The sequence below is a fragment of the Trifolium pratense genome, linkage group LG3 (assembly GCF_020283565.1).
Source record: "Trifolium pratense cultivar HEN17-A07 linkage group LG3, ARS_RC_1.1, whole genome shotgun sequence".
NCBI classification, from domain to species: domain Eukaryota; kingdom Viridiplantae; phylum Streptophyta; class Magnoliopsida; order Fabales; family Fabaceae; genus Trifolium; species Trifolium pratense.
Window position 1 is genome coordinate 15361848 of NC_060061.1, and position 15907 is coordinate 15377754.

The window sequence follows — 15907 nt, forward strand, 5'->3', positions numbered from 1 at the left end:
CGGATACAATGATACGGAAGAATTTTAAAATTTAAAATATGATACGGTCAAAATACTTTAATAAAATATTAAATTTAAAATTAAATATATAAATATAAAATATATAAACACGATTAAAATAGATAATAAAATAAACATTCAAATTTTAGTTTCACATTACTAAAATTATCAAATCAACTAAGTTACATATCTTTAAGTACTATCTAATTTTTCTTATCATTAATACTATTATCCCACAAAAAAATTAGTACTATCCTAAAAAAACACCAATAATACTATACAAAAAAACCATATAGTCTAATATTCATTACTTAAGAGTTAATTCTAATTGTTTCGGTCTCTTCTCCTCCATTCACATCATCGTGAAGCAATGTATCGTTAACATCCTGATATAATTTTATTAAAAAATAAATTTTAATTATTGGATGATTCTCTAATACATATCAGTATCGGGATCGCAAACGTGCCTAGTATTTTTTATTAAAAAAATAAAATTTAAATAAATACTTTTTCGATACATATTTGACACGAAACTTGAGCAATTTTAAAGTATTGGGGTCTTATGATGTCATTAAGTGAGAAAATAATACAAGTTTTAAATATTCTCTTATTTTATGTTATTTTATTCTTCTATTTTTTTATAAAATAAAAATAAAAGGTGTGATGAGGTCGTGTGCAACGTGGCATGCAGACTAACATGAATGAATGATAAAATATATGGTATAGAATTTTTTTGAAACAGATAAAATATATGGTAGATTAAATTAAAAAAAATAAATAAAATATTTGGTAGATCTTGGTGTCACCTTAATGCAATGTGCTGCTCGTGCATCACGAGGACCAATATATAATTCCCATCTCTCTCTTTTTTTTATACTTCTAGAGTATTGACTCGTTGTTTCTCCCAAACTCCTCAAACTCTCAAACAAGTGGTATAAGAGTTGTGGTCGGCTTGGTTGGAGACTGGAAGTAGATCATTGTATTGAATCAACTATAAAATGTATGGAAACTCACACCGAAGGGAAATTTGTTGGATTTCAAGTATATATAGTTAAGTCCTGCATGAATTATGAATGAAAAGAATGTTAGATATGTAAGAGGGGTGATCTATAAACATAATACCTTAAAATTTTGGAGTGAGATGTGACGTTTTCCTCTCTTATACTCCTGAAGCATTGACTGGACTCTTCTAAACTCTCCAACACCAACTTACATTGTTGGGTCTTGGTACTATAGGCACACTTCATTAAATATAAATTAATATAAAAATATGACATGATATTAATTTTTATCTATAAAATACCGATAACCGATATAAATTGGGTATGAAAATTTCATTTAATTTTTTGTTTTTTAGATATTAACGCTCTAAATTTTAGGGGAAGAGATCCTGATAATCTAGAATTCGACTGTAAAATAAGTAAAATCTAATAAATAATTATTTTACCAAAAATCGAACTCAGATACTTTCAAACTATCATTTCTATAGGAATTTTATTAACCATTTGAATTTAATATATTAGTTAAATTCAATTTGAGCTTATATTTAATACCAATGAGTATGGAGTATCTGTTATACAATACACCAAAATTTTATTTTCAACTACCCTTAGCTACCCTCGCATGCCTACAAAATTAGCGGAGGCATAACTTCTATTGGGCGGGGATGCGTGATGTAAACCTTTTAAAATTTGACCATTTTCGGTTATCTATATCTATATGTAAAGCAGATATAAAAAAATTTTATGTAGATTTTTCATAATATCAACAATATCATTATTTTATTTAGCGATAAAAATCTTTTATTAGCAAAGTCAGCATAAGTGCATAACATAAGGTATGTCCTTTTTTTTAGCAACAAAACTCTTTTATTAACAAACTCACCGTAATATATGACATGTTTTATTTTTTACATAAGTTTGCATAATAGAAAATATGAATTATACAGATAGGCATGGAAGCCGCTAGTTTTTATAAAAAGTAATTTACTTTTTAGATTTATTGAATGTTTGATATATTTGATTTATATTATAAATCAAATATATTAGTTATTCGATGAATAAAAATAATCGATTGTTTTTTATAAAAAGAACTAAAGATAAGTATTATTTTTAGTAGATACATGTCATTTTATGAGTGTTTTATTTGTATATTACAATTTTTTTGAATATTGTCTATTGTATATCTAGTGGCATAGTAATACAAGTATGTTTTGCGAGTAGATGATTCAGATCAATTCCCTATAGTTTGCGGTTAATGTTTGTTCAAAAAAAAGTTTGCGGGTAATGTATTATTAGTAGTAAGAATAATGCTAGCAACACACTCTTTAACAAACATACTCCAACACACTCTCTTTTATTGGTTGAAATTCACATGGGTCCCATAAAAAAATGTGGACCCATATAACTTTTATGGAACCCATATAAATTTTAACCAATAGAAGAGAGTGTGTTAGAGTGTGTTTGTTAAAGAGTGTGTTGCTAGCACTCCTCTTAGTAGTAATTTATTATTATTGGAAAGACTTTTGTAACATGCGCAAGATTACACAGATAAATTTGAGTAATTAATGACTTTATTTTGTGGGTTTTCATAACTTATTGATGAGTTAATTTTTCCCTCTCTCCTTTCTCTTCTCCCCGTTTTTTTCTCTGCTATTTTAAGTTTTAACTTCTCTCCACCCTTGTTTCAAAAAAAAACTTCTCTCCACCCTATTTTTTTTTTAATAATTTTTATTCTCCTATTTTTTTTTCTCTCTCCTCATTTTTGGTACAAGGAGGGAATTTTTCTCTCCTCATTGATGAGCAGTTTTTTTTTAAAAAAAATTGATTTTTTTTCTCTCTCCTCTATTAACTATTATACATTTTGGTGCACTATAAATGAAAAACTAGCCGGCGTCCGCACGAGAGGAGCGATTGAGAAGTAGATTAAAAGATAAAAAAATAGAAAGAATATAATATTTGTTTATAAAAATATAAAAAGAACAATGGTAAAACTATCACAAAAAAATCTTAGGTTTCCGTATTAATATATAAATATAAATAATGTAGAAATTATGAAAATATAGGCTACCTTATTAATATATTAATGAGGTATATGTGTATAAATATAGGTCCCGCAAATGTTATAAAAAACATAGGTCTCGTAAAAAATTAACAAAATAATTTGGTCCCTGTATTAATATATGATATAGTATAAACCGTAAAATTATTAAAAAACAAATAACTTTATTAATATATGATTAAAAATTATGAAAGATTAACTTGTATTAATATATGAGTATAAATATATGTCATGTAGAAATTATAAAAGAATGGGCAACCTTATTAATATATTATAATGAAAAACACAGGTCTTGTAAAAATCAACAAAATAATTAGGTCCCTGTATTAATATATGATCTAGTATAACCCGTAAAATTATAAAAAAAAACTTTATTAATATATGTTAAAAAATATAAGTCTCGTATAAATCACAAATTTTTTTTTCTCGTATTAATATATGAATATAAATATATATACATAAATTATTAAAGAACGGCAAACCTTAATTTGCTTTTAGTGTTGTGTTGTTATGATGCTGTTCTGCTTTTTGTTCTTGTTTTTTCCTCTGTGTGTAACAATGTGTACCATTGTTGTTTTTATTTTCGTGTTCTTATCTTTGTGTTTTGGTGGAGTTTTTAGTAATAAAAGTTAAAATTACTGTTTTTAATTTGTTTATGTAGGTTGAGAATCACAAATTTGGTTGGTTTGAATAATCTTCCAAACAATGAACCATGCGGTAAATTCATAATGTGAAGTAGTACTTTTACCTTTACCTTAATTTTCTTCTAGTGTATTTGTTGTTGGCCTGTGTTGTTATGTCGCTGTTATGCTTTCTGTTCTTGTTTTTTCCTGTGTTTTTTCCTAAAATTGTTTGGAGTTTTTAGCAATAAAAGTTAAACCTATTTTTGAATGATATTGTTGTAATTTATAAAGACAAAGTTAATGTAAAAGTACTATTACTGCTGCTGTATGGAGTTTGTCGGTGCTAGTGAATGAAATTGTTTGTTTTGTGGTGTGTTTTGTTATGTGTGGTGTATTGGTTGTACTGGTTTTAATTGTTTGTTTTGTGGTGTGTTTTGTTATGTCTGGTGTACTGGTTGTAGTGTGTTTTGTTATGTCTGGTGTACTGGTTTCTGGTTTAAGTGTTACAAGGAAAAAAATTATGAAAAAAATAGGGGAGAGAGAGAAAAGATAAAATTTAACTCAATGAATTTTGAAAAATCCCACAAAATAAGGCATTAATTACTCAAACTTATCTGAATAAATATTAAAAACACTGCAATAATTCATCCACACAATCTGCAATAATTCAAAACACTGATATGCTAAGAGCCATATGAAATTTGAGCACAAAGTCATAGAAAATTTTCATATTTAAATGATTTCTTGCTTACCCTCAAGACCCAACTCAAGTAATTTTAGATAGCCACCAGGTTGTAGCAATTCACCCACAATCCTATCAGGTTCACTTAAGTCTCTTTCAATCACATGTACTCGCCGTCCATCCTGCAACAAAATTGCACAAAATAGTCTTCAATTTTTCTTGCAATCTAAGCTAGTCTTATTTTTCAAGTCATGTCTTAGCCCAGAAAGCAACCATTGCATAATTGACTATAGAATTTTATCAGTAGAATAAATGTTCAAAAAAAAATTTCTCGTATTAATATATGAATATAAATATATATACATAAATTATTAAAGAACGGCAAACCTTAATTTGCTTTTAGTGTTGTGTTGTTATGATGTTGTTCTGCTTTTTGTTCTTGTTTTTTCCTCTGTGTGTAACAATGTGTACCATTGTTGTTTTTATTTTCGTGTTCTTATCTTTGTGTTTTGGTGGAGTTTTTAGTAATAAAAGTTAAAATTACTGTTTTTAATTTGTTTATGTAGGTTGAGAATCACAAATTTGGTTGGTTTGAATAATCTTCCAAACAATGAACCATGCGGTAAATTCATAATGTGAAGTAGTACTTTTACCTTTACCTTAATTTTCTTCTAGTGTATTTGTTGTTGGCCTGTGTTGTTATGCCGCTGTTATGCTTTCTGTTCTTGTTTTTTCCTGTGTTTTTTCCTAAAATTGTTTGGAGTTTTTAGCAATAAAAGTTAAACCTATTTTTGAATGATATTGTTGTAATTTATAAAGACAAAGTTAATGTAAAAGTACTATTACTGCTGCTGTATGGAGTTTGTCAGTGCTAGTGAATGAAATTGTTTGTTTTGTGGTGTGTTTTGTTATGTGTGGTGTATTGGTTGTACTGGTTTTAATTGTTTGTTTTATGGTGTGTTTTGTTATGTCTGGTGTACTGGTTGTAGTGTGTTTTGTTATGTCTGGTGTACTGATTTCTGGTTTAAGTGTTACAAGGAAAAAAATTATGAAAAAAATAGGGGAGAGAGAGAAAAGATAAAATTTAACTCAATGAATTTTGAAAAATCCCACAAAATAAGGCATTAATTACTCAAACTTATCTGAATAAATATTAAAAATTAACCGCAGCTTACATAAGTATGAATTCTTTTTCTTTTCTCTCTACTATTAAAATATATTAATTTCTGAATTCAAATTTTTCAATGCAAATGAACAGGAAACTACCAAAAGTGATTCCAACCACATGATCATCATAAACAAACAAAGAAAAAACACTATCAATGATGGTAGGTAGGTAAAGGTAATATGCTATTGTTCTACTTTTTGTTCTTGTTTTTTCTTGTATTTTTTTCTTCAATGTGTAATATTGTTGGTTTTTTTCCGCGTTCTTATCTTTGTGTTTTGGTGGAGTTTTTAGCAAAAAAAGTTAAACCTTACTGTTTTTGAATGATATTGTTGTAATTTGTAAAGACAAAGTTAATGTTAAAGTACTGTTACTGCTGTTGTATGGAGTTTGTCGGTGCTAGTAAATGAAATTTTTTTTTTTTTTTTTTTTGAAAACTTGGTATCCGGCCTTAGGACCGACTAATCCAAGGGGACCAATCCCACCGCCCACTTGCGGGGGCCCCATTTAAAGCCAGAGTTTTTTTTTGCTCTGTATGGACTTAGCCCACCGAAATTGGCACCAGTGGGAATCGAACCTGAGACCTTGAGAGGAGCATACTCCAAGGGTCCAAGCCAACACCACTCGACCAACCCCAAGTGGGTTTGCTAGTAAATGAAATTGTTTGTTTTGTGGTGTGTTTTGTTATGTCTGCTGTATTAGTTGTACTGGTTTTAATTGTTTGTTTTGTGGTGTGTTTTGTTATGTCTGGTGTACTGGTTGTGGTATGTTTTGTTATGTCTGGTGTATTGGTTCTGGTTTAACTGTCACAAGGAAAACAATTATGAAAAAAATATGGGAGAGAGAAAAGATAAAATTTAACTCAATGAGTTTTGAAAAATCCCACAAAATAAGGCATTAATTACTCAAACTTATGTGAATAGATATTAAAAATTGGGTCATGCTAACCGGTGCCCCCGGGGCACTGGTTAAGGAAACCAAAAAAGGAAATTTTAAAATTGAAAATAATACTTTTTAGACTTTCGAGGCGTTGACTGGACAAACTTCAATATGATATTACTATAATTGGTTCCTTAAACAGTGCCCCCGGGGCATTGTTTAGCATTTTCCTTGAAAATTAACCGCAGCTTACATAAGTATGAATTCTTTTTCTTTTCTCTCTACTATTAAAATATATTAATTTCTGAATTCAAATTTTTCAATGCAAATGAACAGGAAACTACCAAAAGTGATTCCAACCACATGATCATCATAAACAAACAAAGAAAAAAACACTATCAATGATGGTAGGTAGGTAAAGGTAATATGCTATTGTTCTACTTTTTGTTCTTGTTTTTTCTTGTATTTTTTTCTTCAATGTGTAATATTGTTGTTTTTTTCCGCGTTCTTATCTTTGTGTTTTGGTGGAGTTTTTAGCAAAAAAAGTTAAACCTTACTGTTTTTGAATGATATTGTTGTAATTTGTAAAGACAAAGTTAATGTTAAAGGTACTGTTACTGCTGTTGTATGGAGTTTGTCGGTGCTAGTAAATGAAATTGTTTGTTTTGTGGTGTGTCTTGTTATGTCTGGTGTATTAGTTGTACTGGTTTTAATTGTTTGTTTTGTGGTATGTTTTGTTATGTCTGGTGTACTGGTTGTGGTATGTTTTGTTATGTCTGGTGTATTGGTTCTGGTTTAACTGTCACAAGGAAAACAATTATGAAAAAAATATGGGAGAGAGAGAAAAGATAAAATTTAACTCAATGAGTTTTGAAAAATCCCACAAAATAAGGCATTAATTACTCAAACTTATGTGAATAGATATTAAAACCGCAGCTTACATAAGTATGAATTCTTTTTCTTTTCTCTCTACTATTAAAATATATTAATTTCTGAATTCAAATTTTTCAATGCAAATAAACAGTAAACTACCAAAAGTGATTCCAACCACATGATCATCAGAAAGAAACAAAGAAAAAACACTATCAATGATGGTAGGTAGGTAAAGGTAATATGCTATTGTTCTACTTTTTGTTCTTGCCTTTTCTTGTGTTTTTTTCCTAAATGTGTAATATTGTTTTTTTCCGCATTCTTATCTTTGTGTTTTGGTGGATTTTTTAGCAATAAAAGTTAAACCTTACTGTTTTTGAGTGATATTGTTGTAATTTGTAAAGACAAAGTTAATGTTAAAGTACTGTTACTGCTGCTGTATGGAGTTTGTCGGTGCTAGGGAATGAAATTGTTTGTTTTGTGGTGTGTTTTGTTATGTCTGTACTGGTTTTAATTGTTTGTTTTGTGGTGTGTTATGTTACGTGTACTGGTTGTATTGTTATAGGTTACAAGAAAAAATCATGAAAAAAAATAGGGGAGAGAGAGCAAAGATAAAATTTAACTCAATGAGAAAATATTGATACTGCGGTATGGAGTTTGTCGGTGATACTCATACTATTGTATGGAGTTTGTTGGTGCTAGTGAATGAAATTGTTTGTTTTGTGGTGTTTTTGTTATGTTTGATGTACTGGTCATAAAGTACTGATACTGCTATTGTATGAAGTTTGTCAGTGCTAGTGAATGAAATTATTTATTTTGTGGTGTTTTATCATGTCTAGTGTACTGATTGTACCAGTTTCACTATTACAAGTAATGAGAAAAAATAGCACAGAGAGAAAAAATTAACTTGAGTTTTGAAAACTCCCACAAAATAATTGCTCAAATTTATCATGTGCAAGTGCCACATCATTTATGAAAATCAGTAATGTGAGTAGATAATTTATTTTTTCTCTCTCTACTTTTTTTTTTTTTTGAATCTGCAAATATTATTAAAGCCTACTCTAGAACAAGGAGTACTATAAGCAGCAAAAGAAAAGGAACAATACAAGATCTGAAACCAACAAGGCAAAGTCTGCCCCCACTACAACAAAAAGGACAAACATATAAAGGCTTACAGAAACTACACCCTAAACAAAACAAAAAAGGCAGGCAGCCTAAAAAACACAAAGGCAACACCTGCAGAAGCCAAAAAGCCTTGCTGCAGCAGCACAACACAGCACCAAAAAACCACCAAAAGGAAAACTAGCGCAGTAAGCAATCTCCGGGATCCCATGTCCATTCATAATACATACAAGGAGGTACTTTTCTCTCTCTACTATTAAAATACATTAATACATTAATTATGAATTCAAATTTATGAATGCAAATGAACAGAAAACTACCAAAAGTGCTGCCAACCACATGAAACAAAGAAAAAAAAAAACTGATGGTAGGTAGGTAAAGGTAAGTGGATCTAGATTCCCTTATATAAGCTAGTGAATGAAATTGTTTGTTTTGTGGTGTGTTTTGTTATGTCTGTACTGGTTTTAATTGTTTGTTTTGTGGTGTGTTATGTTACGTGTACTGGTTGTATTGTTATAGGTTACAAGAAAAAATCATGAAAAAAAATACGGGAGAGAGAGAAGATAAAATTTAACTCAATGAGAAAATACTGATACTGCTGTATGGAGTTTGTCGGTGATACTCATACTACTGTATGGAGTTTGTCGGTGCTAGTGAACAAAATTGTTTGTTTTGTGGTGTTTTTGTTATGTTTGGTGTACTGGTCGTAAAGTACTGATACTGCTGTTGTATGAAGTTTGTCATTGCTAATGAATGAAATTGTTTATTTTGTGGTGGTTTGCGATGTTTGGTGTATTGGTTGTACCGGCTTCACTGTTACAAGTTATGAGAAAAAATAGGAGAGAGAAAAAATTAACTTGAGTTTTGAAAACTCCCACAAAATAATTGCTCAAACTCATCATGTGCAGGTGCCACATCATTTATGAAAATCAGTAATGTGAGTAAATAATTTTTTTCTTCTCTCTCTACTATTAAAATACATTAATTCTGAATTCAAATTTGTGAATGCAAATGAACAGAAAACTACCGAAAGTGATGCCAACCACATGAAACAAAGAAAAAAAAAAACACTGATGGTAGGTAGGTAAAGGTAAGTGGATCTAGATTCCCTTAATTAGAAGGAAAATCAAAATATCAAAACTCAATTTAAAGCATAGAAAACGATATATATAAGCTATATATACTTACCACTTAAGTATATAGTATTTATTTATGTACAACCGTTTTGCCTCTATAAAAAGTAAAAGAAGATACAAGAAAACTTATAGCTTTTCTCATTCCATATTTTGCTTCTAATAATAACCATTTTTTGCAAAACAAGTTTCTAGGAGATTATGGATTATCAGTATATTCTTGGAGGAATTCTTCTCGCTTCTAGTTTAGCATTTGTGTTTGTTTTGTATGGTTTTGGAGTAAAGAAGAAGGTAAGTACAGAAAGTGGTTCAAGTTCTATAGATGCAAAGATATCATCAGAAAATGGAATATGTTTACAAGAAGTTGAAGGAGAAACAGATATTATTATTGTAGGTGCTGGTGTTGCTGGTGCTGCTCTTGCTTATACACTTGGAAAGGTATGTTTTTATTTTCATGTTATGAGTTTATGCATTTCATCAATATATGATAGTTTTTCTTGTTTTGTTGATATATGAAATCAAATACACTTTTGATTCATAGATCTCATCTGCTTATATGGTGTCATGTTGTTTGTACAAACAACTTAATTAAACACTTATACCATATATAAGCTATTTCTATAACATAAGCTAATATAAGGTCAAATTGTTTTTGTATAAGTTATAAGCTATTTTCATATATAAGCCATCTTGAAGTGCTTATAAAAATAAGCTGAAAACCATTTATAGACAAGTCATGAGTTGTTTCTGTAAGTTTTTCTAAATAGTCTCACAACTCACAAGTACTTATGCAAGTAGATAAACACAAATATGTCAATCTAAATGAGCCCTTAATAAATAAAGAAACTTAGAAAAGCTTCATGAAGATGATAGAAAAACAAGGTTAAAATTTATGCATATAACGAAATTCTACAGGTAGAAATATGGAAGATATAGTAATACTTATATGTATTATTGAACATTTATTCTACTGATAAAATTCTATAGTCAATTATGCAAATGGTTGCTTTCTGGGCTAAGACATGACTTGAAAAATAAGACTAGCTTAGATTGCAAGAAAAATTGAAGACTATTTTGTGCAATTTTGTTGCAGGATGGACGGCGAGTACATGTGATTGAAAGAGACTTAAGTGAACCTGATAGGATTGTGGGTGAATTGCTACAACCTGGTGGCTATCTAAAATTACTTGAGTTGGGTCTTGAGGGTAAGCAAGAAATCATTCAAATATGAAAATTTTCTATGACTTTGTGCTCAAATTTCATATGCCTCTTAGCATATCAGTGTTTTGAATTATTGCAGATTGTGTGGATGAAATTGATGCTCAAAGGGTATTTGGTTATGCACTTTACAAGGATGGTAAAAATACAAAGCTATCTTATCCCTTGGAAAATTTTAACTCTGATGTATCGGGAAGAAGCTTTCACAACGGTCGTTTCATACAAAGAATGCGAGAAAAGGCCTCATCTCTTCCAAAGTATACAAATTTTTATTTAGTATTATATATGAATTAAGTTCAAAACTAACAATTTAAGTTGTGCTGAATCTTTCTTGCATTGATGCAGTGTAAAATTAGAGCAAGGGACAGTTACATCTTTACTCGAAGAAAATGGAACCATCAAAGGAGTGAACTACAAAACTAAAAGTGGAGAAGTGTTCACGGAAAAGGCTCCTCTCACCATAGTATGTGATGGTTGTTTTTCCAACTTGCGACGTTCTCTTTGTGATCCTAAGGTAAAAACAAATTGCGCATTTTAAGATTTATATTTCTATACTAATTTTGTGTTATACTGTTTCTGTGTTGCTTAATATATGTACTAATTATTTGTGCAGGTCGAAGTTCCCTCTCATTTTGTTGGATTGGTGTTGGAGAATTGTAATCTTCCATATGCAAACCATGGACATGTTATCTTGGGAGATCCTTCACCAATTTTGTTTTACCCTATAAGTAGTACCGAGATTCGATGTTTGGTTGATGTGCCCGGCCAAAAACTACCTTCCCTTGGTAATGGTGACATGGCACATTTTTTGAAAACAGTGGTAGCTCCTCAGGTATTTGAACCGCGTTAACCGTTTAAACTGTTATCAAAATTTGATGTCAAATGTGTTTGTGAAAATAATGTAACTCAATTCGTTTATGCTTCATATCGCATCTACTAATTGACGGAATTATATGTTCAGGTTCCTCCAGAGTTGTATGCTTCTTTTATAGCAACAATTGATAAAGGAAACATAAGAAGCATGCCAAATAAAAGCATGCCTGCCTCACCTTATCCCACACCCGGAGCGCTTCTGATGGGAGACGCCTTCAATATGCGTCACCCTTTAACTGGAGGAGGAATGACCGTGGCTTTGTCTGACATTGTTGTGCTCAGGAATCTACTTAAGCCTCTACATAATCTGCATGATGCTTCTGCTCTTTGCAATTACCTCGAGTCATTCTACACTCTAAGAAAGGTAAAGTATATATTATAAATATCGTTGAGCCTTGATATGTAGTATTAGTAGTACTTAGCGTAATGCTAAACTAACTAGTAACGAAAACTTAGTGCATTTGTTTGATTGTATTTGCAGCCAGTGGCATCTACAATAAACACATTAGCAGGTGCATTATACAAAGTGTTTTGTGCATCTCCTGATCCAGCTAGCATTGAAATGCGCCAAGCATGTTTTGATTATTTGAGCCTTGGAGGCGTTTTCTCAAATGGACCAATAGCTCTACTCTCCGGTCTAAATCCTCGTCCACTGAGCTTGGTTCTCCATTTCTTCGCAGTGGCAATATACGGTGTTGGCCGTCTGTTGATACCATTTCCTTCTCCTAAAAGAATGTGGATCGGAGCTAGATTGATTTCCGTGAGTACTTTTCAACTTGATCTCCTTTTTGGCTTAAACATATTAACTAAGCGCCAATAAGTGCTCGAGTAAATGTGGTTAAATTGTTTTCGCATAAGATGAAAGCAGTTTTCATAAACAAATCCACAATTACCCCTATAATATTTCAATTTCAAACATCATTTTTTTATCATTTGCCACCACAATCTTATCAAATTCTAATATTTTTCTTTTTTTTTTTCCATGATATTTTAGGGTGCATCAGGTATCATTTTTCCTATTATCAAAGCTGAAGGAGTGAGACAAAAGTTTTTTCCAGCAAGTGTGCCAGCATACTACAGAATGCCTCCTGTCCATTAACATATTGTATGGAGTATATCTACATGTGTCCCACTTATTGCCAAAACGGTTGAGAGGATGGAGTCTGTTCTATAATTAGGAAAATGATGTGCAACTGCAATCTGTATTATTGTACTATATAATTTTTGAAGGATTGTTTTTGAATATTGGACATAAGAAATTACAAAACTAAATTGAAAAAGTGTTATGATTTATCTTCATTGTAAGTTCAGGATTTTCTTTTTCTGTGTTACTAGTATATAGCAATGTAGTAAGCATCTCAGTTATATGAGAGAACAATGAATTCTTGTCTCTTTCATCTTTTTGGGTGTATACAGTATATAATATTTAGAATTGATTGTCATCTCGTAACCGATGTGAGACTTTTAACACACACCATCGCGCCTAACGCCCCTAACATATTGAACTTGATGCATGGATATAAGACATACAGAGAGACAACATCACATGATATATATGTAGTCTTCAAAGGTATGAAAATGTGTGTTGGATATGCCTTGAAATCTCGGTAACAAGAAGTCAGAAAATCATGTTTTTAGGGAGATTCTGCCTGCTCACGCCCAGGCGTGGGAGCTGGCGCCCAGGCGTGCAGAATTGGGATCAAATCTGCCTTCTCACGCCCAGGTGCAGCGCGTTTTGACAGCATGTGTTGTTTTGCTATTTTTTTGGGAAAAAATCTTTTCTTGGAGGGTACTCTGACTTAGATTTGTTTTATTTTTAAAACAGATTTGTTACTAGTTTTTTGGCATATATTTTTCTATAAATAGGGATCACTTTATTCATAGAAAAATAAGAGAGTGAAAGGAACAATAAGGATTTGCCACCATCAAAGGCTAGGGTTTTAGAGAGAGAACAAAAGGGTTTTCTTTTGGTATTCTAGGGCAAAGGTTTATTGTTTGCTTTGTTCACCTTGGGTAGACTAGGTCAAATTGAGTTTCTTCATCACGGGAAGGAATTCGGGATTTGGGTAGAGTTAGGGTTTGCTAATTCTTGTAACCCAAATTTGGGAATTGCTTGTAAGTGACTTATTTGATTCTAGTGGAACGGAGGGCTGCTCTCTCCCCCAGACTAGGTTATTTTAACCGAACTGGGTAAACAAAGATTTGTGTCTCTTCTCTCTTTTATTTGTTTACTTGCTTTTGGATTATTATTATCATCATCTCTATCAACTCTTTGATATTGGTTGCTTGACTCAATTGCTCCACACATCAAGTTTCGTATTGGTGTGATTTTATTAACGAATTCACAACAATTGGCGCCCACCGTGGGGCAAGGATCATTCAATAATCAAGTGCCATGGGTTCAAAGTTTGATATCGAGAAGTTCACCGGTAGTAACGACTACGGGTTGTGGAAGGTGAAGATGAGGGCTGTTTTAGTCCATAACAAGTGTGTTGAGGCCTTGAAGGGGGAAGCACGGATGCCGGCGAGTCTCTCCGCCGCGGAGAAGGCTGAATTGAATGATAAAGCAGTTAGTGCTATCATCTTGTGCCTCGGAGACAATGTGTTGAGAGAAGTTGCAAAGGAGACCAACGCTGCGTCTATGTGGGCTAAGCTTGATTCATTGTATATGACCAAGTCGGCGGCACATAAGCAGTTTCTGAAACAAAAGCTCTTCTTTTACCGAATGGTGGAGACGAAATCCATGACGGAACAACTGGCGGAATTTAATAAGATTATTGATGACTTAGCCAACCTTGAGGTGAACCTAGAAGATGAAGATAAAGCACTACATCTACTATGTACGTTACCTAAATCCTATGAAAGTTTCAAGGATACCATGCTCTACGGCAGGGAAAACCCTGTTACCTTGGAGGAAGTTCAATCGGCCTTGAGGTCGAAAGAGCTAACTAAGTCAAATAACTTGAAGGTGGAGAGCGGTGTGGATGCCTTAAACGTTTCAAGTGGGAGAGGTGGAGGTAGAGGTAGGAAGGCTAAGGGAAAGGGCGGTGACAAGTGGAATTGTTTCCATTGTCAGAAGAAAGGTCACTTCAAGAGGGATTGTCCGGAGTTGAAGGACAATAATTCTGCTCATGTTGTTGAAGGCTCATCGGAGTATGAGGGTTATGAGTATGGAGAGGCACTAGTGGTGTCTGGTGATGATGCTCGTGACGGTGGAGAGTTAGGGGATTTCGGGGTGGCTGTTTCAGAGGAGTTGGAGAGGTCTTGCTTGTTACAAGGTGGAGATCATGGTGAATATACTTTGGTGGAAACTCAGTTTGAGGTGGAGTCTTCCAATAGTGGTAGACAGTCAACATTAACCCTTGGCTATCTAATCGGAGATAGGGAGGAGGGTGGTAGTGTTGAACCAAAGGGGGATGACCATGGAGACCTTGTGGGTTATGTTTCAATTGTATCTGAAGAAGTGCAAGACCTTGAGAGGATCTTCAGGAAGGCAATTGAAAGCAACGATGATCAAACTAGGGAACTTGTAGGACTGCTGGAGGTAGTTGGATGCAAGGGGAGTTTGATGTTGCAGCTTGTGGAACCGCCTAAAATTCCAGGGTGGGTTCGGAGCCAAGCAATACTTCGAGAGGACGGAAGGCATTCCGGGGGTCGAAGGATGGTGAAGCTTGTTGGGCTATCTAAAACGCCGGTGATAGTGGGGAACAAGCGTTTCTTCAGGAGGACGGACTTAGCTACTCCGGGGGCTGAAGAGGGTGCGGTGAATCTTGTGGGTGCTACCAAACATCCTATGGTAGTGGGAGGCAAGATCTTCATGAGGGCGGAAGGCATTCCGAGGGATGAAGGTGAGGTACAGCTTGTGGGAAGCAAGTGGAGGATGGTGCCTAGGTCAAGGTTCAAGTGGGACTTGGACTTGGCCGGTGATCTTGAATAGAGGTTCAAGATGGAGAGAGCAGCATGGTGGTTGATGGGATCACCATCGATTTAAAGGCAAGGTGGAGAATTGTTGGATATGCCTTGAAATCTCGGTAACAAGAAGTCAGAAAATCATGTTTTTAGGGAGATTCTGCCTGCTCACGCCCAGGCGTGGGAGCTGGCGCCCAGGCGTGCAGAATTGGGATCAAATCTGCCTTCTCACGCCCAGGTGCAGCGCGTTTTGACAGCATGTGTTGTTTTGCTATTTTTTTGGGAAAAAATCTTTTCTTGGAGGGTACTCTGACTTAGATTTGTTTTATTTTTAAAACAGATTTGTTACTAGTTTTTTGGCATATATTTTTCT

At 33.1% G+C, this 15907-nt stretch overlaps 1 protein-coding gene across 1 annotated transcript; it reads left to right on the forward strand.

The window, feature by feature from the left end:
• The first annotated feature begins 8367 nt into the window (after positions 1-8367).
• LOC123918094 (squalene monooxygenase SE1-like) lies at positions 8368-13067 on the forward strand. Its single transcript, XM_045970041.1, has 8 exons — positions 8368-9972; positions 10628-10739; positions 10835-11009; positions 11098-11266; positions 11366-11584; positions 11714-11989; positions 12107-12385; positions 12620-13067. The coding sequence occupies exons 1-8, from the start codon at positions 9736-9738 to the stop codon at positions 12722-12724; spliced, it is 1572 nt and encodes a 523-aa protein (XP_045825997.1). The 5' UTR covers positions 8368-9735; the 3' UTR covers positions 12725-13067.
• The last annotated feature ends 2840 nt before the right edge of the window (positions 13068-15907 follow it).